Below are 27,920 nucleotides of genomic sequence, written 5' to 3' on the forward strand. Positions count from 1 at the left end.
ATATGCTTGGAACTGTTCTTATTGGTGGCAGGAGACTTGAGACAAGGATGCACTGGATTTGTTTGTTCACTCGCCTCATCATTAGGCCTGCACATCTAGAATTTCCTTGTGATCACTCAAGGGATGTTTTTTGAGGTGAATTCGAAAATTTTTATCAAGGCTTGCTTACCCTGAGCCCACTGTCAAATAATTGAAGCAAAGTTTCTTAAATGAAGACTTTATAGGAGCCAACTAAAAAACGAAAAGGATATTGGAGATAGACTGCCGGCCAAACAATGAATATATCTAAATGGAAACTGCTTAGCCGACCGTTAGGTGGAATTTTAATCCACCATTTCCACCATATGTGTGGAGATTGATACAGTAGACCAAAGGATGCATTCAGTTAGCTAGTTCTATGAAGTGGGGTCCTCGAATCCTTGGTGTTCCAGACTTTCGCAAAAGCAATTGCAATCTGGTTCCTTAACAAATGTGCTGGGCTAATCGCCTACGAGGGGCACTCAGACCCAATCACTTTAATTTTGCTTTGCGTTTGCTTGGAACCAGTTTGAACCTGAATTAGCGGCTCTCCAGCAAAGACTTCAGGTTGAAGCATACACTACTCGACATCCAAAGGAGCATTTTGTTCAACGATAATGTACAAGACATCGAACAACCACTGTTTATGCTCTTCGGCCTAAGTCTTGCATACCAAGACAACTTTTCATTGATATTTGTATTTCTGAAAGTCGCAACCATGGTAGCAAATCAACCTCTATAAATACATCATAATTCACGCCATTGGCACACAAGTTGTGGTTAAAAACGGGAAATCCCTTACTATAAATAATATTGAAAATGAATGTCAAACACTTCTGACTTCTTCAATAAAATCAACTTAAATAAATAGCTTCAATGGAAATAGGTTGGGGGAATGGAAATCAGGAAATGAATGGGTTTTGGAGGACGAAAGTGTAGGTGGGGGGAGGAAAATGAGGGTGTGGGGGGATAAAATATAAAGGAACTTGGTTCCTTTACACTCCCGGTAACAAAAGGCAACATTTAAAATGAAAATGTAAACAATAAAATACAGCACAAAAGTTTTGTTTTCTTTCTGATATTGAGTTTTTTTGTGTGTGTATGTGTGTGTGCGTGTCTGTTTCAATGAACTTGTTTCATTGACCCTCCGGCGCACTTGACAATTGCGGGAATACACGGCTTAGGGTTACTGCTGGTCTCTGTACCATTCCTGTAGACGTCTGGATGTCGAAGCTCCTGGCTATTCCGTCTGAACCTCTGTGTGCTTTCACAATCCTCCCGAGAGGCCAGATGCCTCTGGGTGTAAAGTTCTTGAGCACCCACACAACGTCACCTTCATCCAGCTCCTCATTTGATTTTTGCCACTTTACTCTTTTGTTGAGCTCAGGAACATATTCCTTCAGCAACCTATTCCAGTAGTGATCAAGTAGTATCTGCGTCAATTTGAAGTCCTTGGTGGAGAACCGCTGGTTCCTGTTCACAAGAGGTTTCAAACACATGTGTGGTCTGCGAAGGAGGAAGTGATTGGGAGTAAGTGGTCCCTCATCTGAGATGCTGCAGCCCACATGAGTTAATGGCCTGGAGTTCAAAATTGCCTCGGCCTCTGCCACAACTGTCTGGAAAACTGAAAGTGTTAGTTTCCGACTGCCCAGCACTATTAGTAGACTCCTCTTCGCGGTCTGTATCAGCCTCTCCCAGACTCCTCCGAAGTGTGGTGCCAATGGAGGATTGAAAGTCCACTGAATGTTCTGTTGAGCCAATTGCAGTCTGATGTACTCGTTGTCTGGCTTGTAGGTTCTCTGGAACTTCAACTTCATTGCTTGGTTGGCTCCAATGAAGTTTTTGCCATTGTCACTCACAATGAGGTCAGGGTATCCACGTCGTGAGACAAATCTGCGAATGGTCATGAGAAGACAATCGGTTGAGAGGTCATGGCACACCTCTAGGTGAACAGCTCTGGTGACCAGGCATGTGAACAAGCAGACGTAGTGCATTTGGGTGCCCTCTCTCTTTTCCTCAATGTAGAAAGGTCCAAACATGTCCATTCCTGTGTTGACGAAGGGATACTGTTTCTTTACATCTGGAAATCTGAATTCAGGAAGATCGGCCATCTTCGGTCTCACATTGTCTGGTTTCTGTTTGTTGATCACTGGGTGATGGGGAAGGTACCAGACAGAGTGTCTGGAAATGGAGTCTGCAGTTGTGATGTAGTTTTTATCCAAATCTTTTTTAATTGTTTCTTCGTATCATTTAGAAGTCATTTCGATCTGAGACGCGCTGATATTTGAAGCAGTTTTGAGCGGATATTAGTCTGATCAAAAGTGATTTCGAGCGTGTTGGCTTATGGGTTTTCGCAAGCTGAATAAAAGCGTTTTTTAGTTTATAACTAAGTAAAAAAATTAATTTCTCAAAATGAGAGAATAACAAGAATGATATTTTAAGTTAGAATTTAGAGATTTACAGGAGAGATCTGATTATTAGATCAGGATGGTGATTTGATTTTGGGAATGAAAAAAAGCTCAAAAATCAGCTGTATATTTACCCATTTTCAGTGCGAGAAAGTCAAGATACAAAACTAATCCTAGCACCATGATTTACAGTGGGAGTCGCAAGGGTTGCCTAATATGGTTTGCTTCTGCAAATATCCCAGAAACCAGTCGCAGGGGGTACCATAGATGGTATGCATTTACACTTTTCTAAGAATTCGTTCACATTTCCGGTGGTATCATAATCATTCAATACATGCTGGGAAGAATTTATATCAAATCATCTCACTCTAATATTAGTTATCTAGATTCAACAATTTGAACCGAATATTGATTCTAAGCACCATTTCTTGACGATTCATTTATATAATTTCTTTGATCAAAGTCATATTGCTTGTCTTTCTAATCTGGAAAGTCAAACTTTCTTTCTAATTCTCACTAAGTTTAAGACTATAGTTTGATCGATATTCTAACACCCCCACTCAGACTTGAGCTGATTGCGTAGAGTCTGCTCCCATGAAAACTGCTCTGAATGTTTCCACTTTCGAAACGGGTAAGGACTTTGTGAAGATGTCCGCTGCCATTTTGTCTGTAGGGACGTAATGAATTGAAATAGTCCAATCCTCCGTCTTGTCCCGGATGAAGTGAAACTTTGTTTCGATTTGCTTGCTCATTTTGTGCATGACTGGGTTTTGACAGAGTCTGATACACCTTTGGTTGTCTTCTCCAATTGCTAATGGACGTTTCTGTTGGATGCCAAAATCCTCTAGAAGTTGTTTCAGGTAGAGTGCTTCCTGAACTGCTGCTGCCATGCCCTGATATTCTGCTTCTGATGAAGAAAGAGCAACTGTGGCCTGCTTCTTGACACCCCAGCTGAGTGCTGCGCAACATCCGTTGAGCTTGAAGTCATAGCCCGTTTTTGATTTTCTGTCGTTCACGTCTCCAGACCAGTCTGCATCACTTTCCCCCACTAAATCATAACTAGCATCTTTTGTGTAAGTTAGTTTTAATTTTTTTTGAACATTGAAGATATCGCAGAAGTCGTTTTCCGCACATCCAGTGTTGATTGGTAGGTGCATTCATGTGTCTGGACAGAATGTTGACTGTGAACATGATGTCTGGCCTCGTCTGTTTGGCCAGATACAGAAGTGATCCAACCAAGCTTCTGTAGATCCCCTGGTCCACTTCTTCGTCTCCGTTCTGTGCTGTCTAAAGTTTCAAATTCAAATCAGCTGGAGTTCTTGAGGGTTTGCATTGATCCATTTGAAACCGCTCAAGCATTGTTTCTATGTAGCGTTCTTGGTCGACTGTGACTTTGCCCTCTTCTCGTCTGATTCTTGGACCCAGAAACCGGTGTAGTCTCCCTCTGTCTTCCATGTGAAAGGTTGCTTCTAGTGCCTTCTTGACATCAGAGACCACTGTCATACTTCTTGATGCTACTATGATGTCGTCAACCCAGATCAAGATGAAGGTGTGATCCTCTGCCTCTGATCTTGCGAACAAGCAGTGATCGTTCCTGCTTCTGGTGAACCCCTGTCTCAGTAGGAAGTTTGCCAGCTCGTTGTGACAGTTGTTAGCAGCCTGTTTCAAACCATAAATTGATTTATTTAGTCGACATACTAACTTCTCCCCATTTGATCCGCGTTTTACAAACTCCTGTGGCTGTTCCAGATACACTTCTTCCTCGATTGGTGAGTGCAGGAAAGCAGTCTTGACATCAAATTGGTGCATCACATGGCCCTGCTTCGCTGAGAGCTGAAGTAGAATCCTGAATGTCTTTGGCTTGCAGGTAGGCGCAAAAGTCTCAAAGTAGTCCAGTCATTCCACTTGTTTGAAGCCTTTTGCCACATAGCGCGCTTTGTATTTGTCCACTTGACCACTGGGTCCCAATTTCACTTTGTAGACCCATTTGCCCGGTATGACGTCCCTGTCTGTGGGTGGTCTCACTAGGTTCCAAGTCTCGTTGTCTTGGAGTGACTTGACCTCGTCCTTCATTGCCCGGTGCCACTGGTCCCAATCGTTACCTTGCTTGGCTTCGTAGACTGTTTTGGGTTCCACATAGTCGCCCTCAGTCACAGCAAGATGGGTCCTGACTTCTCCAAAAAATTGCGGAACATTCCTTGCTCGTGTCCCTCGTCTGGGCTCTGCTCTGTCCACGTGTTCCAGTGCATCTTCATTGAAGCCAACTGTCTCTAACTGTGAGAAACTTTCTGTGTCACTGTCTTCCAGTGACTCTGAGTCTCTGTGACTCCCTCTTGTTGCAATAGATCCTTCATCTAGTGCTGTTTCTCCAACATCCGAGGCCTCTTGTCTCAGTGTTGTTTCTTGAGTATTCACGCTCACTGCGTCATGCCACTCCTCTTTTATTGCAGTAGATGTGTCCTGTCGTTCTCTGTTGTCATCGTCTTGATGACCATCATCTGGGTGCCAGATTCCCAGTTCCGACCCATCATCTAGTAAGTCAGCCGTTTCTTTGTTGTCAGGGATTGAGCCCACTTCAGGTTCCTTGATGATCACATCTCGAACTGCCATCACCTTGCATGTGTTGGGTATGTACACCAGGTATCCGTTTTCTCCTTCAGTGTAACCCACAAACTTTCCTTCCAGTGCCTTGGGTTCAAGTTTGCTGACTTCTCTGTCCCTCTTCCTCATGAAGACTGTGCAACCAAAAAAAGATAATTTACTAATTGGAAGCTTAGGTTTTTTACCTCTCATCAGCTCTGCTGGGCATTTTTCTTCTCCTCGTCTCACAACCAAGTTTCTGATCCTTGCTGCGTGAAGAATTGCTGCTCCCCACATCATCTTGGGAAGTCCTGAGTCAATGAGCAAACATCTTGCCATCTCCAGCAGTGTCCTGTTGCACCTCTCAGCTAACCCATTCTGTTGTGGCGTCTCTGGTATGGTCTTCTCCTGTAGAATGCCTGCATCTAAGCAGTACATCTTGAACTGCTCTGAGAGAAACTCCTTCGCATTGTCTTGCCTCAGCTTCTTGGGCGTCCCCACACTGAGAACAAATTTCTTCAGGCCGGCCAATGCTTCAATTTTTGCCTTAAGCAATTCCACAAACACAAACTTCGTGTACTGGTCTGCAAACACTATGCAGAACCGGAACCCTGGCAGTGACTCTATTCTGAAAGGTCCCACCACGTCTGTGAACACCCTCTCCAGCTTCTCTTCTGCTTGGGTCTCTGCCACTCTTGCTACTGGAGTCTTTGTGATCTTGGCCAATTAACACACATGGCATACATCATCGAGTTCCCCCACTGTCTCTGGTGCATTCCTGGCCACATCCGCTTGATTCAAATGACCCAATCGTCTGTGCAACTTCCTTGCACTGTCAAGTTCCACGCTGTTGGAACTCATCTTGAATTCTAGAACTTTGCAGGGTAACTAAAACAAATTATTTTCTTGTGTTAGTTTTACCCGAGTTCCCTTCTGGAGTTTCATGCAGCTGTTTCCTCTCTCGAAAGTGAAGCTATATCCCCACTCCGTACATCTTGAGATTGATAGGAGGTTTGAAGAATAGTCCGGCACACACAGAACATTTTTGAGTTCGCATTGGAATTCCCCTTTGTTTGAGGGTATGCTGATCCTCACACAGCCTCTGCCCACCACTCTGGAAGCCTCTCTGTTGAGATTTCTGACCACTGATTGAATGGGCACAAAGTCCAGGAACGCATCGATGTTCGTCACTATGTGATCTGTGCAACCACTGTTTACTAGCATGCCTGCTGTCTTCCACTGGGTAAGAGCTGCCCAGCATTCCTCGTCTGGTGTAGCCAATGTTGGACCCATTGCCACTGACTCATGTTTGCCTCCATCTCTTTGTCTCTTGCATGCCCTGTCTAGGTGACCCTTCTCACCACCCTTGCTGCATTGTGCTGTCTCCTTCTTCCTGCAGTCCTTGGCGAAGTGTCCAGGGATCCCACACACAAATCAGTTTCCTTTCTTGGGTCCCTTCTTGAAGTCACGCTTCGCCAGTGCCACTGAACCATTTTGTCCCTTGTGTCTTGTGCTCTCATGGAAGTTCTGCAGCCTTTTCCTCAACTCTGTGAAGTTTGTTGCCGGGTTGAAGCTTTCCTGTATAACAAAACTTTCATACCTCATTGGCAGACCATTGAGGACCAAGGCGTTGAAGAGGGTCTCTGAGACTGCTTCCCCTGCTTCTTGTAGCCTTGTGAGCAACTCCGGTCCTCTGATGAAGAAGCTGTCCAAATCCTCAGAATCCTCGAGCTGCAGTCAAGTAAGCTGTGCCACTAAAGTCACCACTGTCGGCGTCTCCACATTCTGAAATCTCTCTTGCAAAAGCTTCCAAGCCTTTGCTCCATCTCCAATGCCATCATCTCCCACACAGTCATGTCTCATCAGCATGAGGGTTGTTGTATCTAGAGTCAGTGCCAGATGGCACCATAAATTGTTCCGTTTCTCCTTGATGTCAGCAACTTCCTTCACATATGCATCCTTCAGCACCTTGTGGTTCTTCTTCTCATCATTGGTTGCCCCATTGGCCAGTGGCGCAGGCTCATTGGGTTGCTCCTCTGTCCCCAGTAGTGATTTGTAGAGTCGCTTCGTCTGTATCATCGCCACAAATCTTGTGCTCCAGATTGGAAAGTCTTGTGACTTTCCTGTGTAGGTCAGCAGCTTCACTGTCTGTTGATCCATTGGAGTTTGAGCAGGCAAAATAGTTGTGAAAAGAAAAGCTACTAAGCAGAAAAGGATTATGACTGTCAACAACAAATTAGTTTTGTTTTGGAAATTAATTTTATGACTTAGAAAATTGCTGGGCCCATAACCTGTTGGGTTATGGACTTTCGCAAGCGGAATAAAAAGCGTTTTTAACTAAGTAAAAGGATTAATTTCTCAAAAGAGAGAGAATAACAAAATGATATTTTACAGTAGAATTTAGAGATTTACAGGAGAGATCTGATTATTAGATCAAGATGGTGATTTGAATTTGAGGATGAAAAAGGACTCAAAAATCAGCTGTATATATACCCATTATCAGTGTGAAAAAGTCAAGATACAAAACTAATCTTAGCACCGTGATTTTTAGTGGGGGTCGCAAAGGTTACCCAATATGGTTTGCTTCTGCAAATCAATCGCAAAGGGAACCATAAATGGAATGCATTTGCACTTTTCTAAGAATTCATTCATACTTCCGGAGATATCATCATCATTTAATACATGCTGGGAAGATTTTACATCAATTAATCTAACTCTAATAATAGTTATCTAGATTCACCAATTTGAACCGAATATTGATTCTAAGCACCATTTCTTGACGGTTCATTTATATAGTTTCTTTGATCAAAGTCATATTGCTTGTCTTTCTAATCTGGTAAGTCAAACTTTCTTTCTAATTCTCACTAAGTTTAAGACTATAGTTTGATCGATATTCTAACACCCCCACTCAGACTTGAGCTGATTGCGTAGAGTCTGTTCCCATCAAAACTGCTCTGAATGTTTCCACTTTCGAAACGGGTAAGGACTTTGGCAATCTGATTCGTGCGTTTCCACACTCTCCTTTTCGTGCTCCGGATGCTCATGGAAGCGATATCAATGAAGGCTCCATTTTATTATAACGTCTATTATATACGTCGCTCATGCTGATTTTACTTTGCTGGGCAGATAGAAGAGAACAAGCTCTTTTATTGTTCTCTTCCCCCAGCCTACATAATTTTGCAAAATTAGGGGTTTGTTTGGAGGTTCCCGTTTTAAACCACATTTTTTTCTGTTGCGTAAGCGATTATTTTAGCGTAGATAGATTTTCCACTATTGGAATTCAATTGATACTATCATTTTTGTCGATAGGATTTGTCTTTGTATGCAAGAGTCAGGCTGAAGAACATAAATAACCTATCGTTTGATGACATTCTATTTGACCTGTGATAATCAAATACGGAATCTGGTTTCCTTTTTTGTGAACCAGTAAAACTTTTTTAAAAAGTGCTTTTTCTCATAAAGCTGAGTGATTAATCAGTAGCTGAGAAAATTTAGCAGACCTCCAATTAAAAAAATTCAAAGTTTTTTTTAGTTACTGCATGTACCTGTTCTCACCTGTTCCTTAAAGACAATTTCTCTAATTGAGTGACCGATTAATTGATCGAATTTAATATCTTGTAAGAATGGGGTTTCTCTCATCGAATTTGATAGATTCAAATTGATCTCAGTTCGATGACGTCACCCATATAATAATTTAATAAAGACTTTGAAACTCGTCCCAAACGTTTTTGGTGATGCCAACCGAAGCAAAACTGCACATCCATCCTCCTTATGAGGTTACGAAGATTATTTTCAACTTCAATTTAATATTAATGCCAATCACTGAAATCTAGACAGGTTAATTTTCACACAAAGCTTTTTCACTATTTCACAACGCAAGTTTAGTTTAACATGATTGTGGGGGGGGGGGGGGGGGGTTAAATATCATATGAATACTAAGGTGCGGGGGCAGTGAAGGGGGGTTGAAATGGGAAAGACCCCAAGTTTCATAGTTTACGAATTTCTTTGAGCATTATTCCATTGTAATTACTCGTTCAATTTATCTCATTGAGATAGCGTTTTTGGCCATATTGAAAGTTTTTGTGGCACACGTGAATATTTGTTTAAGAAATTGGGGCGTAATTTGCTGAGATTGGTGCCAAGAGAACTCTCGGGTACTCGAGTGGAGAGTGGACTCGGTTTCCGCCAGAGTTCTATTGAATATGTTCGTCTTGCTCCTCAACTCTTCAAGAAGCTTCAATGTATTCTCTATCGGAGATAGGGCTTCGGATGAATGTTCTGCAGTAATCTCTGCTGAGCTTCCATCTTCTAATGCAATCAACGCTATCAGGGAGTTCTCTGTTACCTGTAATCATAAACAAAACTTTTTTCAAGACATAGGTCTAATGGAGTGCATAACGGGGTGTGGTGGCGGACATGATGATTCTAGAGAGTAGTAGCAGAAATGTCGCGGCTTTGTAACAGTGGGAGGACATTGTATTCATTACGATGCCGGCAAGGACTTTTCAGGTGCCCTTTTCGAAAACTTGTTAATTTTTTCAAAAAATTTTGTTTTTCGTGGGTGGCAAAGACCTGTAAATTTTTTGTGAATTTGGTGTTCTGAGAGTGGCGGAATTTGTAAAATTGTTGGTGAAAAGGTGGTAAGAAGAATGAAGGGAATTTTTGGGAAATTTCGTGATTTTTTTCAAAATTTCTGAATCTTTTTTCTAGTCTAATGAGCCTAATGGATTACTGAGGTAATTGAAGAAAGCGATAGTATAAACATGATAAGTTTTTGTTCCAATGGCAGAAACTTAATAGTTTTCCGAGTCTGAGACCGCAAAAATGGTATTAATTTTTTGAGTTTTTTTGCACAAATGTTTGAATTATCAAGAAAGTCATTTAGCTTAAGTTAAGGTAAGGAAAAGCAGACTTGCTTTAATAGTTACGGTGAATAACCATTTTAAAAGTAATTTACCTTAACTTTACATAGTGTGTAATTATACAATCTAGGGTAGTATTATGGTCCCGATATTTGGAATCTAAATTCCGTTGTTTCAGTACAATAACTCCGCTATTACAAAAAAAATTAAAATTTTGATATTGGAAAGAACGTACTACTGAAAACATTTAATTGCTGTGAAGACCTTAAAAACAATTAAAACACGTGGATATTTTAAAATCCCGAAAGTCTGCAGTGTCAGACGTTAAAAAGCCAAAAAGATAAATGCCAGAAATTCCTAAATATTTAACCATACAAGTTTGACTTTCAAGAACTTTTGTCATTTTAAAACGTGCACGATTCGTGATTTGAGCGAGGTTACGTGAATCTGCAGAAGTCACTTCAAAATTTTGAAAGAATCTCAAACGGTTTTGCGTTCTCGATCATCACCGTTCTAAGTGATTTCAAGCAGAGTCACCTAACCTATAATTAAAGTATCAACAATTTATCTGAATTAATGAAAAAACCTAGCAAAACAAGTCCTGAAATAAAATCCAAATTGCTTAAAAACGAGATTATTATACCTGACTAGCAGATCAATTGAACAATAACAGCAACAAGGAGGCTCGCTAATGTGCGTTCGCACATAGAGTTCCGACCCCGCTCAGCCATCACCAAGAAAAATCCCAAAAAACACAAGAAAAAATACCTCCAACGCAAATAATTCAGTGGAGTAAAAAATGTCACCTTAGACTGATGAGACCTGCGATTATTAAAAATGCAAGTCAAGACTAACAACAAAAACAAACAACAATAACAACAAACATTAATTACATCCCAAACTGGTGTCCGTTTTTTTCAAAAGGAAACTTAATGACAAGGTCAAGATAGCCTCAGATAAAACTAAAACTAAACAAAATAACTTGTACTAAACAGCAAGAGATATCGAAAAACTCCATATAGGCTCGATAACAATTAAATAAAATAACAGAAAACAGCAAAGTTAAAAATTTAGCTTAAAACTATGAAAACAATTAATTGCAAAGTAATTAAAACCATTAAATAGCAATTGAAAACATCCATTATGTTCATGATCACATACGCCTCTAGAGGAGGGCGTTAAGACCTGTCCTCTTTAAGTTTTTTTTTGTGGTTACAAAAAGAACATCAAATCGAGACATGAAAAAAAATCAATTAAAACTTGCGAGAAAACGCTGTCGATGCCGTAAAGCCTCATTTTGCACCTCAAAATTTGTTCAATTGAGACTTCCTCGAACGTCCTTTGATATGCGACCTCTCATTAAAAGGAATAGGAAGTAATTCAAAAAAAATATTAGAAATGATTTGTAATTTTTGAAAACAATTAAATTCAAAGACATGAAAGCCAACAATTACAAAAACAAAAAATTAAATAGGTTTACTTATTTGTCCAAACGAAGCGCTTGAGACCAATGATTATTCAGAGTACGTCTACAAAAAAGTCAAATATAGACAAAAATCAAAAATTAGTTTACTTTTTCTGCGAAAAAACCCGTGTCCAAGCTAGTAAGTTCATAACAAATTCTTCAAACACATTAGTTATTCGTAAAACTGCACCATCCCTCCACAACAAAAATGTCATATATGACCTATAATTAACAATACGAGGTAACAAATGGAGAAAAGGAACCAAAATCGAATTTAGAAATCGTTTTTTCTTCAGTTTTTTAAATTGATTTCAAAGTCATGAAGGCCGTCAGCTGTCTTTTCAAATAAGAATATAGACTCACTTATTCTTCCATAATAAGCACACAAGACCTGTTATTATCCATGAAACTTCGGTCGACTATACAAGATAAGTAAAAACAAGAGTTAAAGACAAATGTAAAAAATTCATTAAAATTTTTCGAGAAAGTGGTGTTGAAGCCGTTAAAAGAATAATTTATGCCTATGTGAACTGTCAACAATGTTAAAAAGTGATAAGCGAGAACAAAACTGAAAATTGAGCCAATAAAATGAGCCAATTGAAAAATGAGAAATGAGTCCATTACTATCAAAGCCAGAAAACCATAAATTAACGCGTAAATCCGCAAAGAGGATTAAATGTTAATTCGGTAGAAAGAAGTGGAAGAAAAAGCATTCTTTCTTAACTCGGTAGAAAGAAGTGGAAGAAAAAGCATTTTTTCTTTGCTGACACTAAGCTGCAAGTTGACCAATATAAGAGAAAAATAATGGCAAAGTTAAATAAGCCATTGTTTATTTTTTAAAAAAAATATTTTTAAGTCAATCGATCATAACCTTTCGAGTCAAGAAACTAGACTTATTAGTTTGGGAATTTTTAGGAAGCTAACCAGACCTATCGACAGTGGGCTTCAGTTTAATTTGTTCTGTTGGTTAATTAACATTGGAAAGATTGTTTAAAACAAAGACTGACTGATTAAAATCCGAATTATTTTTTGGATTCTAACAGTCCAAGATTGGACCAGACCCAGCCCTGCTATTGCTGTTCGTCCATTAAGAACACTCAATAATTTCAAATTTCGTATATTTAGATAATTTGTCAGCCAAAAGATCAAAAATAAGTGCTGTGTTTTTGATAATCACAGAGTAAAGTTAGCAAAAAACGGCAAAAAGCAAAAAACGGCAGACAGCAAAAAGAAAAAAGTAAAGTTAGCAAATACGACAGACAAAATCAAGAACGGCAGACAAGTTAAAAAAGTGGCAGACAGCAAAAAGCAAAAAAAAAAACAAAAAACGGCAGAGTAAAGTTAGCAAAAACGGCCCACCACTCTCAATGGAAGTGGAAAAAAAACTAGCTCCCTTTGTAGTTTACATAGGTTGTGTTAGCTGTTTTTGTGTGTGTACCTCCGGCAAATTGGCTCAAAGGGGACTAAAGAGGCTTATTTCGTGCAATTTTTGATGAAAATGGCTGAACTTTGAGATATTTAGCCAAAAAAATAACTCAAAACAGTCAACAATACTTTTGTCTTTAAAAAAAAAATCAACAGTACTATGGTTAAATACTTTATCAAATTTATCAACTTTAACACAAATGACAAAATAGCCTCAATATTCACAAAATTTTAAACCTTGATAAATCGCACTAGAAAACGAAATTCGAGAAAATCTTTTTAATTCCATATTCTACGCTGGACGGGTTTTTAATGATACCAAATCTCTACGATGAATATATCGGTCGGTCAAAAATGCTGAACAAAAAACCCAGTTGTATCTATAGTTCCTGCGCACTCAAAGAGCGGTCGGAAGAAAATCTCACAATATTAGATAAAACAGAAAAAATTGCTAAAATTCTTGAAGCTAAAGTCATAAAAGCCAAAAAATAATACAGTTTTTGAAAAATTTTCCGGCCGTAAAACATTATGTTTATGTGCGATTGTTTCATGCACTATATTGCTTCATAGGCCTCCTAATTTCAGTTGCCACTGTAAACGACCAAATTACACAATTTCAAGCCCTAAAGAAATTTTATGCCACTATAGGACGAAACTTGCAAAAATGAAAGACATTTTAAAAAATTTCAAAATTTTGCAAATTTTATTAAACAATTGGTAAATTTCGTGATGCCAAATATCTTCATAAATAAATTTCTATAAAAACTAAGCATTTACCCCTAAAGATAGGAAATGTCTTAAATTATATTGAAAAGTTTACTGATAATAATATCCTAAGAACAATTTCATTGTTTTTAAAAACGATTGAGTAACCCTATTTCAAGCCACAAAAAATATTGAGCTCTAAAGATAAAGATACAAAAATTAAAATAAAATGAGATAAAATTCCTAAAAAAAACTTGAAAACATTTGCAAAAATCACAATAATTTTGGGTGTTTAAGTTTGTATTACCAAAACTTATAGCACAATAAGCATACAAAAAGTCATGTATTCATGTATTGCAAATTAACTTTATGAAATTTGAGAAGCATTACCAATCTAACAAAACATATCAAAAAATGACAAAAAAAGGAGCAAAATCTAACCTTTTAAGCCAAAAAAACGACAAAAAATGATTATTTAACCTTCAAATTAGGCATTCCATGCAACAAAAAACGCTCTTAGCACTTCACAGACTACCAATGGCAGCTAAGAGTTTCAATCAAAACTTAAATCCCACTAACTGCTTATCACGTTTTGTAAGCTCAAAATCATAGACAAATGTGTTAAAAAAAGGACAGGTCGATATTTACAATTCAAAGGAGTGAATTAATTATTGACCTGATAAATAAATTTTTTGAATTAAAAACAAACTAAAAAATCAACGAAGTATATGACCCTAGGTTGAGAGAATCAATGGCATACAAAAAAGAGGCAGAAACTAAATAAATCGGCAAAAACTAGAATATATTTCTAAGTAAAAGAACCTCATACCTACCAGCCAAGAAAATCAACTATAAAGAACCACGTTATTTAGATCTCACTAAACATTTTTTATTGCCTTTTGATTATCAAACAATGAATCTTGTCGGGATACTTAGTTATGAGACAAAAGAAACAATACAAATCTGGTAAAAACTCAAAACTCAATAATTGTTTTTTCTGGAAAACAAACAGCTTGTCAGTCATAGAAATCAATAGATATAAACTGAACTAAAAAATTCGTTTAACATTAACTCTCAGAATCAGATGAGACTTGTCAATAATGAGATTAAGAGATAAGACAATAGTGAACTATAAGACTCTTAAGAATTAAAAAATGCCAAATAAAATTATTCAAAAAAGTAAGAATACAAGTCATAGAAAGCATCAACTTTGAACTTAATCTGGTTTATAGATCTAAATGATTTTTATCAGAAACCTATGGAACCAGTTACTAATGAGAATGAATCATGAGACAAGAAAAAGTACAAAAAAATTTCCAAATTCAAGTTCCCTATAATTTTCGAAAACAGGAGAGTTAACGCTAAGAAAGCCACCAGCCTTGAAATCAAATGATAAATTTGCTTTATTTATGTCTTATTAGCGACTATTGAGAACCAAGATTAGTGATACTAATAGGTAAGATAAGAAAAACATAATAGAAAAAGGGGTCAAAAATCAAATGTTCACGAATCTTTTGACAACAATGAGTGTCAAAGCGATCAAAGGCATTAGATGCCTGTCGATGAGTTCAAGCAGTTGCATAAAAGCGTATTTAGAACACTTATGCATCATATTAATAGCACCCAAGTGAAGAAACACTGTAAAAAGAAATCAAATTAACACACGTGAAAAAATATTTGCTTTCAAAAAACCAAAATTTGTTCAAAAAACAATTTTTCACTCCAATCCAAAAGAAACTTGAAGAAACGTCACGTCTAAACCTACTTGCATTTTTCAACCTTTTTCTTCTCCAGCTTGACTTAAATCACTAGTCCAATTATTTTTCTAGCAGGCGTGAAAAAAAACAAAAAATAAGAGTGAACAGATCTGAAAAAAAATAGCCGGAAGAATTCCGGAAACAACTTCGAGGCTAAATTTGGTCACCCTATTTTTTATTTTTCTAGCAGGCGTGAAAAAAAAACAAAAAATAAGAGTGAACAGATCTGAAAAAAAAATAGCCGGAAGAATTCCGGAAACAACTTCAAGGCTAAATTTGGTCACCCTAACTGATATAAAGAACATCGTACTTAATAACATTAATCACTTTAAAATAATTTTGATAACTGTCAATCTATCAACATCTTTGTTACCCAAGATATGCATAGTTGTAAAAAAATTTCTGAAAGATTAAGAAAAATGAAAAAATTCTATCGACATTTTCAGAGAAAAAAATTTTTTAATAGGTTCACTTTTGCCAAGTTGTGACTCTGCGTTAACTCGTATTGTTCTAATTTTCTCCTGCATTTAGTTCTATTTTTAGCTTTTTAATCTCCCTCACTGAAAGAAGGGTTCTTCATAATTGAAAAGAATCTCTTCACAGTTTAAAATAAGATAAATTTTTGATTGTTTCTTTGAATTGTAATTCAATTCCAATATGCTACCAAAAACGACGACGGCTCAAAGCTAAAAATTACTTTAAGGTTTATAGAGCGATTTCAAACATTCGCTTTTGATTTGATGGTTACGTTTTCATAACGAGCACTGACATTTGTAATTGAAATATGCGGTAGTTTACCGGTATTTTATAGGTTAAAACATCGTTTCAACCATCAATATTAAAATAAAGTGTATAAGCTGACTAGAAAGTTTCAAAAAAATTGTTTAATTCCTATAAGTGTTACGTGAATTTAATAGGGGAACCAATAATATGCAAAAGGATTGAGTTGATCAATTCACTGTTCTTAGTAACAACATTTTTGTACAGATGAAGCATCAATTAAGTTGAAACGGCTGGAAAAGATAGTCAACTGGAAAGGAGCGTTAAGATAAAACAGCTACAAATGTATGCAAAACAGATGAAATAATATGCAAAACAAATTTATGCTCACAATATGAACATATAGCGTATTACATGTTCGGTCGCTAAATTTTGTTCGGTTGTGATAGATGCATATCAAGTCTCAAGGGCCACTAAGGCATGCGCAGAGGTTGGTTCCAGAGTGAATCAGCGCTGAATAAGTCTAGAGACATTCTGTTTTTTTAGGATGACCCGTGTTCTGTTCAAGTCACAATTTACACTGGCCAGACATGATTTTTACTGCATGGAAATAAACTGCATGAAAAATAAAATGTTTAGCTTAACTCCCACCAACAAGGTCTGTTTTATATGCAATTCGAACTTCCGCGTCTGTACTTCTAATCTTTAATTTGCGTAGCAAGCTAAAAATTTTTTTGAGGTTTATAGAGCGATTTCAAACATTCGCTTTTGAGATGATGTTAACGTTTTTATAACGAGCACTGACATTTGTAATTGAAATATGCGGTAGTTTACCGGTTTTTTATAGGTGAAAACATCGGTTCAATCATCAATATTTAAATAAAGTGTATAAGCTGACTTGAAAGCTTCAAAAAAATTATTTCTATAAATGTTACGTGAATTAACTTGAAGAAACGTCACGTTTCAAACCTACGTGCATTTTTCAACTTTTTTCTTCTCCAGCTTGACTTAAATCACTAGTCCAATTATATTTTTAGCAAGCGTGCAAAAAACAAAAAAAATGAACAGATCTGAAAAAAATAGCCGGAAGAATTCCGAAAACAACTTCAAGGCAAAAGTTGTTCACCCAAACTGATATAAAGAACATCGTACTTAATAACATTAATCACTTTGAAATAATTTTGATAACTGTCAATCTATCAGCATCTCTGTTACCCAAGATATGCATGGTTGTAAAAAAAATTTCTGAAATATTTAGAAAAATGAAGAAATTCTATCGACATTTTCAGAGAATAAATTTTTTTAATATGTTTACTTTGGCCAAGTTTTGACTCTGAGTTAACTCGTATTGTTCTAATTTTCTCCTGCATTCAGTTCCATTTTTATCTTTTTAATCTCCCTCACTGAAAGAAGGGTTCTTCATAATTGAGAAGAATCTCTTCACAGTTTAAAATAAGATAAATTTTTGATTGTTTCTCTTAATTGTAATTCAATTCCAATATGCTACCAAAAACGACGACGGCTCAAAGCTAAAAATTACTTTAAGGTTTATAGAGCGATTTCAAACATTCGCTTTTGATTTGATGGTTACGTTTTCATTACGAGCACTGACATTTGTAATTGAAATATGCGGTAGTTTACCGGTATTTTATAGGTGAAAACATCGTTTCAACCATCAATATTAAAATAAAGTTTATAAGCTGACCAGAAAGTTTCAAAAAAATTGTTTTTTTCCTATAAGTGTTACGTGAATTTACTAGGAGAACCAATAATATGCAAAAGGATTGAGTTGATCAATTCACTGTTCTTAGTAACAACACTTTTGTAGAGATGAAGCATCAATTAAGTTGAAACGGCTGGAAAAGATAGTCAACTGGAAAGGAGCGTTAAGATAAAAACAGCTACAAATTTATGCAAAACAGATGAAATAATATGCAAAACAAATTTATGCTCACAATACAATCATATAGCGTATTACATGTTCGGTCGCTATATTTTGTTCGGTTGTGATAATCAAGTCCCAAGGGCCACTAAGGCATGCCCGGAGGTTGGTTGCAGACTAAATCAGCACTGAATCAGTCTAGAGACAGTCTGTTTTTTAGGATAGCCAGTGTTCTGTTCATGTCACAATTTACACTGGCCAGTCTTGATTTTTACTGCATGGAAATATACTGCATGAAAAATAAAATGTTTAGCAAGCTAAAAATTTTTTTGAGGTTTATAGAGTGGTTTCAAACATTCGCTTTTGAGATGATGTTAACGTTTTTATAACGAGCACTGGCATTTGTAATTGAGATATGCGGTAGTTTACCGGTATTTTATAGGTGAAAACATCGGTTCAATCATCAATATTTAAATAAAGTGTATAAGCTGACTTGAAAGTTTCAAAAAAATTATTTCTATAAATGTTACGTGAATAAACTTGAAGAAACGTCAGGTTTCAAACCTACGTGCATTTTTCAAATTTTTTTCTCCAATATGCGGTAGTTTACCGGTATTTTATAATTGAAAACTTCGTTTCAACCATCAATATTAAAATAAAGTGTATAAGCTGACTAGAAAGTTTCAAAAAAATTATTTATTTCCTATAAGTGTTACGTGAATTTACTAGGAGAACCAATAATATGCAAAAGGATTGAGTTGATCAATTCACTGTTCTTAGTAACAAAATTTTTGTACAGATGAAGCATCAATTAAGTTGAAATGGCTGGAAAAGATATTCAACTGGAAAGGAGCGTTAAGATAAAACAGCTACAAATTTATGCAAAACAGATGAAATAATATGCAAAACAAATTTATGCTCACAATACAATCATATAGCGTATTACATGTTCGGTCGCTATATTTTGTTCGGTTGTGATAATCAAGTCCCAAGGGCCACTAAGGCATGCCCGGAGGTTGGTTGCAGACTAAATCAGCACTGAATCAGTCTAGAGACATTCTGTTTTTTAGGATAGCCAGTGTTCTGTTCATGTCACAATTTACACTGACCAGTCTTGAATTTTACTGCATGGAAATATACTGCATGAAAAATAAAATGTTTAGCTTAACTCCCACCAACAAGGTCTGCTTTATATGCAATCCGATCTTCCGCGTCTGTACTTCTAATCTTTAATTTGCGTAGCAAGTCCTAACCACTAAGGTAAATGGGCTTTGTGGTAATTGCCTACAAACTAGCTTATGTATAAATAGTGTGTATACTACTATAAAATTTACCAGTTATATTTTCAGAATATACAAGATAAGTTTAGCCTGGGCGAAATCTATGACCTCAATATAATCATAATGAAGAAAATCTGCACATAAAGAAACTTAAAATATTCTGGAGATGCAATTCCTGAGATGCATTTCTGGAGATGCAATTCCGGAGATGCATTTCTGGAGATGCAATGTTGGCCATGGCTCGCTAGGCATGGCCAGAAGCGGCAGGTTTCTACCAGCGCGCAAAAAACACTTAACTTCAGCCATTGAGAATAGAGGTTAATTTTCGATCTGTTGTCCTAATTTTTCTGCTTTTGATCTATTGTCCTTTCGATCTATTGTCCGGTCACCAAGAAGCACATAAGGCCCTTGCAGTAGTTAAATGAGAGTTTGTCAGCAATTTGTAGGGCGAAATTTGAGAGAAAAATAAACAAAACTAGCTGAAAATGGCTGACTTTGAGCTGCTCTCATTTTTAAAAGATGGCTAAATTATCAAAAAATCAGCCGTAATGTTACAAAAAGAATCAAACCCAACAATTAAACAATCTCAATTCTTAGCCTAATTTTACAAACAGTTTGAAATTCATTTCAACAAAAAGAGCCAATTTGAATGAAAAGCAGTAAAACAGTGAAAAATAATGAAAATCATTCTTAAAAAAGCTTTAAACCTCTATAACTCGAAATCGTCCAAATAAAATATTCTAAATCTAAGCTGTATGGGCTTTGCAATGTTACCACTCATATTTTTCACTGTTAAAAATATCGATCGACAATAATTAATTGACTGAATAAAAACCGACCAAGTAGACACCATATAGTGTCTCCACCCACTAATAAGAGTGGGAACATCAACCAAACGAAACAATCAAAATCAAAACCGCAGATGACTCACCTTTAAACCAATGGATATGACACAAAATCGACAGGACTGTGGTATTTTCTCAGCTATCGGTAAGGATTTTAGGGAGTCAAAGTAGCCCTGTGCTTGTTTTAGCCAGTGCTGCGCCAATCTCAGCTCTTGTTGAGACTGGCTCTTTTCCAAAATTCGATCCTCCATCTTGGAGCTTCCAGACTCGGAGAAAATCATTTTGGCAATCACTTCAACAACTTTCGAATCTTGTTCAAACGCAATCAATTGAAACATTTTTGCTGTTAGCTCAACAAACGTATTGGTTTTCGACCCGTTGTATAAATTGTCATTAAATGTGAAATGTAATATTCGCTCGTAATTTCTCTCTTCATAGTCGAATTCTTTCTGAAAAGAACCTTTTCGCCTTTGGTTGTTGGTTTCAAGAGTGAAGCAAAAAATCAGTTTTTGAACTGGCATGAATCGGAATGTCTTCAGATTTTGAAGAGACGATTCATCAATTGATATGGGTTCTTCCTGTGAGGAAAATCCTTCACGTCGTTCAAGAATGCGTCTTTTATTTGCAATAACATCTGCTAACTTTGCCAAAAACGAGTTATCGCTAAGTCTCTCTTTGGCTCTCTCGAAGAGGAAAAGGTCAGAAGCTGAATTTGCAGCGGCAAATGTTCGCTGGTCAATTTTATAAAAACAAATATCTTTGAGAAACTTTGGCCTCAGTGCAGGAGGCAGCAATTTTAAGTTTAGCGCCTCCTTGCCCACAAGATCTAAAACTTCACACTCGGAAATTATTTCCGTCTGACCTTGGCTCGATTCAGTTAGTTTTGAAAACAGAAAAGAGTCGTCAATTACAATGCAAGTATTAGCATTTTGCAATGTGGCTGTCTTTGTTCTCAGGTATACTGGACAGCTTTCGTTCAGTTGCCCAAGCCCATGTTCTGAATTGTTTGACGCATTCCTGAAATGGTCATACAAGTGCTCAAATTTTGACCTCAGGATTGGGTTTTTCAGGGAATGGTTCTCAATTGATGTCTCTCTGTGGAAATTCTCAATGGCATAGACAACTTGCTGCAATGAGACTGTTTTCGTGGCTCCGATCGCTTCCAGTTCTTTCCAAATTTGAAGAAAATCGTCACCTGGCTCATCGACATAATCTTTCATGCCACAATAGCAGTTGGATTCGGGCGTTTCACAAAGATGGCATTTGAAAACTTTGCAAATCTGCCGAGGTGGTAGAAATTTTCCACTGCTTGATCTAATACAGGCAAATTTTGATAACTCAGAAATCGACTTCAGGGTAGAATCGTGCTTCAATTCTTCATCAACGATAAATTTAACGCAAGCTGATATTTTGTTGTTATTTTTTAAGCCGTCAATTTTTGTGAGTGATTTGAGATTTGTGAAAACTAAGCTGACAGATGGTTGAGTAATTCTTGACTTTTCGTTGACCCACATTTTGCGAAAACTTTGTTCGCTTTGATCGATTGGGTCTTCTTTTAACAGGTCGCTTACTGGCTTAACCAACACAGGTGCAACCAATTCCACTAAGTCGTGATACTCGAAGAAAAAAATTTCAGTCAGTGTTCGGTATCCATGTTTAACTGTTTCAAAAACAGGAAATGTTCCAACTCTCTCAAAATCTGAAGGCAAAAAGCCCAGTTTTCGGAATTCAATAATTAACAGCCCAAAAACTGAACTGCCTAATTCAGGCGCATGAGAGGCATAACGTTTTAAAAAATTCCAGAAGTCATTTCTGTTCACTTCCATGCGAAGACCGATCTGAGATAGCAAGGGAATAAAGGGAATAAATTTTTCCGGTAGAAGATCTTGAGCTTGAAAAATTTCGAATAAGTCACAATTTGGATTTAAAAAGGCGTTTGCTCTGAATTTCTGCTTACTGCTGTTTTCGATGAAAGGTGAAAGCTGTAAGCTGTTTTTAATCAACCCTTTTTCCATTGTATTTAGCGCCATTGGTTGCCAGCAGGTTGTTAGAAATTTCAGGTGGGGTTCTAAGTCCTCCCAGTCAAAGCAATGCAACTGTGGAATTATGAAACTCTCGTAAAGTTGTTCTACTGATTTATGGGCTATACCCAATATCTGCTGGAAATTTTGCCCCTTCTCAGTTTTGTCAAGTGGGACAAACTTGCAGTTTATGGCTTTGAAACCCTCTTTGGGCACGTCCCAGGGTACAGAGATCACAGACAGTGTATTAGGCAAGCATTCCAGCTCTCCGCTGATGGTTTTGAAGATAGGAATCTCTCTTAGCTTTTCCAACGAGCTTTTGTCGAGAAGAGCAGACTTGTCGCTAAAGTAATTATAGAGTTGCGACTTTTCGTTATCTGTTAGGAGGATTTGTTCTTTGATCAAGTGCAGAATGTTGACCTGCTCGACGACTGTCAAGTGGTCAGAGAGAACCAGTTGCGCGAAGGCTTCCTTTAATGTTAAGCTGTGGTGAATGAAGGAGGGTTGGATCTGCAACAGTTGATTGTAACGCCTCGTATCAATTTGCACAGTTCCGATACTAATCAGTGGGAATTTTAAGAACACATTTTGAAAAGCTGCACAAAGAGGCTGTAGCGAAGTTTGTCCCTCATTATCTTCACAAGGAAGTATGGGCAAAGTGGGTGCCCTTTTTGCAACATCTCTCAAAGCAGTCCCACCAGCTTGATCCGCGATGTACGTCCAAACTCTCAGAATCCAATCAAAAGTGATTAAACGGGCATTACCTGCAATTTCCCGTTCCAAATGTGAAAGAAATTCGGGTAGCAACATAACATGCGTTGCTCCAAATGGTCTTAGCCGCTCTTCAATGAGATCATTCAGAATTCTGTTTTCCAAGGATGGAAAAATTTTATCGAGCACATAATCGGATGAGAAGAACTTCTGGCCTGTGTACTGTTGTATAACGTTATCGGCAGTCAGGTAAATAGGAATCATATGTATGCAGTCCGAATCCTCATTCGCAACGTCCAGAATCCAGTCAATGAAAATGGCGAGGTTCTGCGGTGAGCTAAAAACCGAATTCTCAATTTCTATCGGACAAATATATTGCAGACTCAGTTTTTGAATAAAATCAATAGGTTTCAAAATATTCACTTTCAGACCGTGAAACTTAATTGCCGCTAAGATTTGTTCTGGAAAGCGCGTCATTTTAAAACCCAAGTTTTCGGCTATTTTAAAAATGGTAAAATCCTTCAGCTCGTCCCCGAAAGGGGCATCAAATTGTTTCACTTGGCCAACTACTTCAAAGTCCCTCAACTTTCCATCAAAATCTGTCACCGGAATGCTTTTAATATGAAGTAGATTTTTTTGAAGTCCGCTAACTATCAAGGAAGATAATTGGCTGCATTTCAGCCGACTTTGACCAGTAGTTTGAGATGGTGCATTTGGAAACAGCTCTGCAAATTTTTCAAAGGAGAAACTTGACTTATCTTCACTCCAAAATTTTATTCTGTTTTGAACGAGAGAAGCGTAGGCGGCTCCAACAATTTCCTTAAGTAGGAAAGCGTTCCAGCGACCTTTGGGATCGCAACTTTCCACAGATGGCAGCTTGTGGGAATAGTCTAGTTGGAACGGGGCATTAATCGCAACCCGGAGAAATAAACAAGGATTGATATGGGCTCTGACGTCATCGATTGGTAAATAACGCCATATGCCAAACACATTGAGCTCCAAACTATCGTCTAAGAAAGTCGGATACGCTACAGCCGCTTCCGGTTTTAACCTTTTTATGTCAGAAACAGCACAGTTATCTGAAAATTCTGAATTCACATTTTTCGCTCCTCTCTTCCGAAAAACAATCCAGCTTGACACTTTTTGATCTTTTTCCTCATCGTAAATATCAACATTGTAATCGACTACCAACTCTCGTCTAATATCATGCAATACAGCACAGCTGTTTTTGAAAATTCCTATTTTCTTTAGATCATTTTCACTAATTTTGCAGCGATGCGAACTCACGTTAACCCATGACCCCGAGTCGGTGATCCTTGAAACTTTTACTCTCTTCACATTGTTTAAAAACAACAAATATTTAGGAATGTTGAATGAAAGCTGCTCTAAGTCAGTCTGCATTACTTCCATTGGTTTTCCCAGCTTTGATTTGCACGTTCTGAAAGGCAAACGCAGGATCGTCTTGGCAACCCTTGCATTAAAATCGGGACGTTCTCTAAGATAACAACCAAAAGTGTCCGGAAAGTTTGAGAGGTTGTCATCATTTAGTGACATGCATACGCCGCCTCTCTCACTCACCACTCTTAAAGGGTCAAGCAGCACCAAATTGCCGCCCCCTTTTCCGTCCAGTTGAGTCAAAATTGAGGGGAAGTCAGTGAGACGATACACACTGTTGAACCCAATTCCAAACTGACCGATTTTGTCAACGTCATTTATTTTGGAGCTGCGGCCGATGGTTTCAAGTCCTGCGAGATCAGATGAGGTAAAACAACTGTTATTAAACACCAGCAGAGCTGGGTTGAGAAGATTTTCCCATCCATCGTTGACAAGTGATTTTTTTGGATGGTTCCTCTCGTCAAGGATGAAATGAATCTCAGAAGCTTGTGCCTCATCTGCATTCTGAATGAGCTCTTTAAAAATATCCAAACAATTTGAATAATTCTCAGCAATTTTAGCCAATCGGGGAACAGTGTCGTCTTGGTGGGAAAACGGCTGAAAACGAGCATCACAACTCAATTCTAGAATTTTTTCCCGTTTAGTCTTAACTCGCAGAGTGTGGCATAATTTAAAGGGCAGCTTTTCGTGGCAAAATATCAGCGATCTCTCCATGATATTACATTTCAGTTTGTAGTCGTTGAAACACAAGTCCCCCACCGGTCGCATGACTAATTCGGTGTCGGGCAAACGGGCTATTGTATCAAGCTTCATGAGAACATTCATTATTTCAATAAGCTCACTAATTTGACCATCGCCTTTAAGTTCCGTTAAACTATTTATCAAATTGCAGTAAACTTCATCCGAAAATTGTTCTGTAATGCCGCAATTTATCAGGTATTTTTTTGCATCGTTATTGTTTGTTAATTGTGAATTTATCCGATGCAAATGACCTTGGAACAGTGGTGTTTTCTCCCCAATGCAGAGGCTAGACGAAGTGACAAATTCACCATCCACAGATGTGGGCAACAGAGCCTCATATCTCAGCCGATTTTTAAGGTCTTGTGAAGATTGAGGGTGTTTTTTGCAAAGGTGATAAATGATTTGAGTTATGCGCTCGCATTTGACGGAGAAGTCTTTGGACGAATCTTCTACAAGACTTAACCAATTGGTGATGACATCTGAAGCAGTTGTAGGCTTGTAGAAGGGCACAATGCTATTCAACTGACCTTTCTCGAGTACGCCAATGGAAGAAAAGTCAAAAGTGCTGCTCACGTAGCCTATCAACGGCTCAACTTCAATTTGATAAACTTGATCTGGACTCAACAGTTCACCCATTTCATTCGGAATGAACCGACACCTCATCAGGGCACTTCGAATCAAATCTTTTTCTTTACTGCCCATTCTGGAAAGCTGGCCTCCTAAGAAAGTCAAGTGGGTTTTTAGATCGTCAACTTGGCCAAATTTGGGGAACATCTGAGGAATTATGACTTCTTTGTATATATCTACTACAGATTTAATCACTATTCCCAATTTCTTTTGAAAATCCAATCCGACATCTCGTTCTCTTTCAACGCAATTACAATTTTGCGTCGCGAAGAGCTCGTCGCAATTTGGAATGTTTCTGGGAATCGCCCAGACCTCTTGCTCACCTGTCAATGATTTAACTTCCGACGATGCAAATGTAAAAATGGGAAGAGATTTCACTTTTTCAAAGATGTCCGTGGACTGAAAACATTTGCGATCGTTTTTATAGGAATCGCGCACATACGTGTAAAGCTGTTTCTTCTTTTCGTGCGAGAACATCTTGAGGCCGTTTTCCTCGTTCAACTCATTCAGAATCTGAACTTGATGCTCAACAGTCAGCTCCTGAGGAATGATAAATTGTTTCACAAAAGCCTTTCGTTCAACCGCTTTATGATCACTTTTCAGGCATTTGTCAATTTCATAAAAATTTTCTGTACAGTCCCAGTTCACGGCCAGAGCTCCTATTTTTATTGGCTGAAAACTTTCTAACACCCATTTCTTACCCAAGTTTACCGGTAGAAGAAATTTTGCCTTATTTTTGTTACAGCACAACAAAATTGCAAGTTTGTCCAAAACGTTGCCGTAGTCGGTTAGCAATTGTTTTTCATGATTCGCTAGATAGTCCCACACATTTTCAATCCATTTTAGATCGATGTCTGGACAGTTGTCAAGCTTTATAGCATTTTCGGAGAAGAGATACCCAAAATCACGTCGCATAAATTCAAAAAAATCAGGTATCGACAATTCACATGTTACTTTTAAGCAATTGAGCGACTTCTCCACTAACGCATCTAATACTCGATGAGATATCCCCGGAAATATTTGCACAACATTTAGTTTGCTGCTGTATAGTTTGTTTCTTTCATCATTTTTCTGAAGTTTACCGTCAGCTGACAAAAATACTGGCAGCGAATTTATCTTCTCATGATTTTCAAGCGCTTCTGCGCTCCAGTTCAAAAAAGTGACCAAGATTTGTCTGGTTTCAAACACCGTCTCCTTTATGTGAGTGGGTTTTTTATATCGCTCTGATAAGTTCTGAAGTATGACCATTGAGTCAAGATTGCTCAATTGAATTCCAAACAGTTTCAGTGATTTTTCCAGTCCCTCTTCTATTTGGGTGAGCGGTATGCATAACTTCAAACACACCTTGTAAATTATTTCGTTGATGTTCGTTGGCGATTTGATTTCAAAGTTTTTCACAGATGTTACCTTGTGGAAGCTAACTATGGTTTTGTCAACTGCAAGTGACGGAATCCATCTCTGGTCTGACAAACCTTTGTGCAGACCTCTCGATATCAAAAATGACAGACTATCCTTCTTGGTCACAGAAGGAAACATGGAAAAATACTCGTGACTCTCTTTCCCGTCCATAATCTCATTTGCAATCAAATTCTTTACCAGTGCTGCATAGGCCCCACCAACAATGTGTTCAAGCAAATAGCAGTTCCACGCACCTCTAATTTCATCGCTTTTCAATGTGAGCAATCGACGCGCATCATCCAGAAGAAACGGAGCATTCACAGCCAAAGGAAGAATGAAGTCACTCCCCCCAGTAAGTTGATACTCTTCCAGAGGCAGATAACACCAAACGCCACGGGCTACCAGTTCACTTATCCCGCGATAATCTGTGTCGGGCATCATATTATAGGCCACAGCAGCCTTCTTCACGAATTTGTATCTAGACGGGTTGTTTGTTACAAGAACTGGTGAGGGCTCATCTGAGCCAATTTTTTCACTCACTACCCACTTGCTCACAATTTGGGGGTTCAACCCCTCATCGAATATCGATACCCAGCTAATTCCACTGCTTTCAATGACTTGTTTAGAAACAGACCTCAATGTAGTTACTGGTTTGTTATGATCAATATGTGAAATACTTATTTTCCTAACACTTTTTAGAAAAAGAAGATAGCTAGGAATGTTTCTTCTCAATTGGTTTAATGTCTCTTCAAGTTGACTGACTGTAATTAACTGTTCTGCTAATTGGGACTTCTGCTGTCTGAGAGGCAACCGAAACATCGTTTTACCTTTCGTCGCATCAAATTCCGAATCTTCCATCAAAAAGCACCCAAAACTATCCTGAAAATTTTTGAGAAGATCCGCGTTAATATTTATTTTCTTTCCATATCCGGGAGCAATCTGACAGGTGGGGTCAAACAGACATAAATTGCCCATTCCCTTTCCGTCAACTTGGGTCAGAAAACAAGGGAAGTCTGTCAGTGTATAAACACAATTAAACCCAACTCCAAATTGTCCAATCTTGTCATCACTGGTGCCTTT

The 27,920-nt window shown here is 37.9% G+C and overlaps 2 protein-coding genes across 2 annotated transcripts in view; both read right to left on the minus strand.

Annotated features, from left to right (window-relative positions):
- Positions 1-1,154: 1,154 nt before the first annotated feature.
- On the minus strand, positions 1,155-2,129 carry LOC142355332 (uncharacterized). The gene has a single exon (XM_075407535.1). The coding sequence runs from the start codon at positions 2,127-2,129 to the stop codon at positions 1,155-1,157; it is 975 nt and encodes a 324-aa protein (XP_075263650.1).
- A 6,663-nt stretch (positions 2,130-8,792) lies between these two features.
- LOC142355333 (sacsin-like) overlaps positions 8,793-27,920 on the minus strand; it is a 20,185-nt gene continuing 1,057 nt past the window's right edge. The window contains exons 1-2 of the mRNA XM_075407536.1: positions 20,034-27,920; positions 8,793-9,351 (exon numbers count right to left, since the gene is read on the minus strand). The exon at positions 20,034-27,920 is cut by the window's right edge and continues 1,057 nt beyond it. Of these exons, the coding sequence (XP_075263651.1) occupies positions 9,046-9,351; positions 20,034-27,920 (8,193 nt within the window). The 3' untranslated portion in view covers positions 8,793-9,045. The remainder of the gene's footprint in view (positions 9,352-20,033) is intronic.

This window comes from Convolutriloba macropyga, unplaced genomic scaffold, assembly GCF_964194025.1.
Source record: "Convolutriloba macropyga unplaced genomic scaffold, txConMacr16.3 SCAFFOLD_1193, whole genome shotgun sequence".
Classification (NCBI taxonomy): domain Eukaryota; kingdom Metazoa; phylum Xenacoelomorpha; order Acoela; family Convolutidae; genus Convolutriloba; species Convolutriloba macropyga.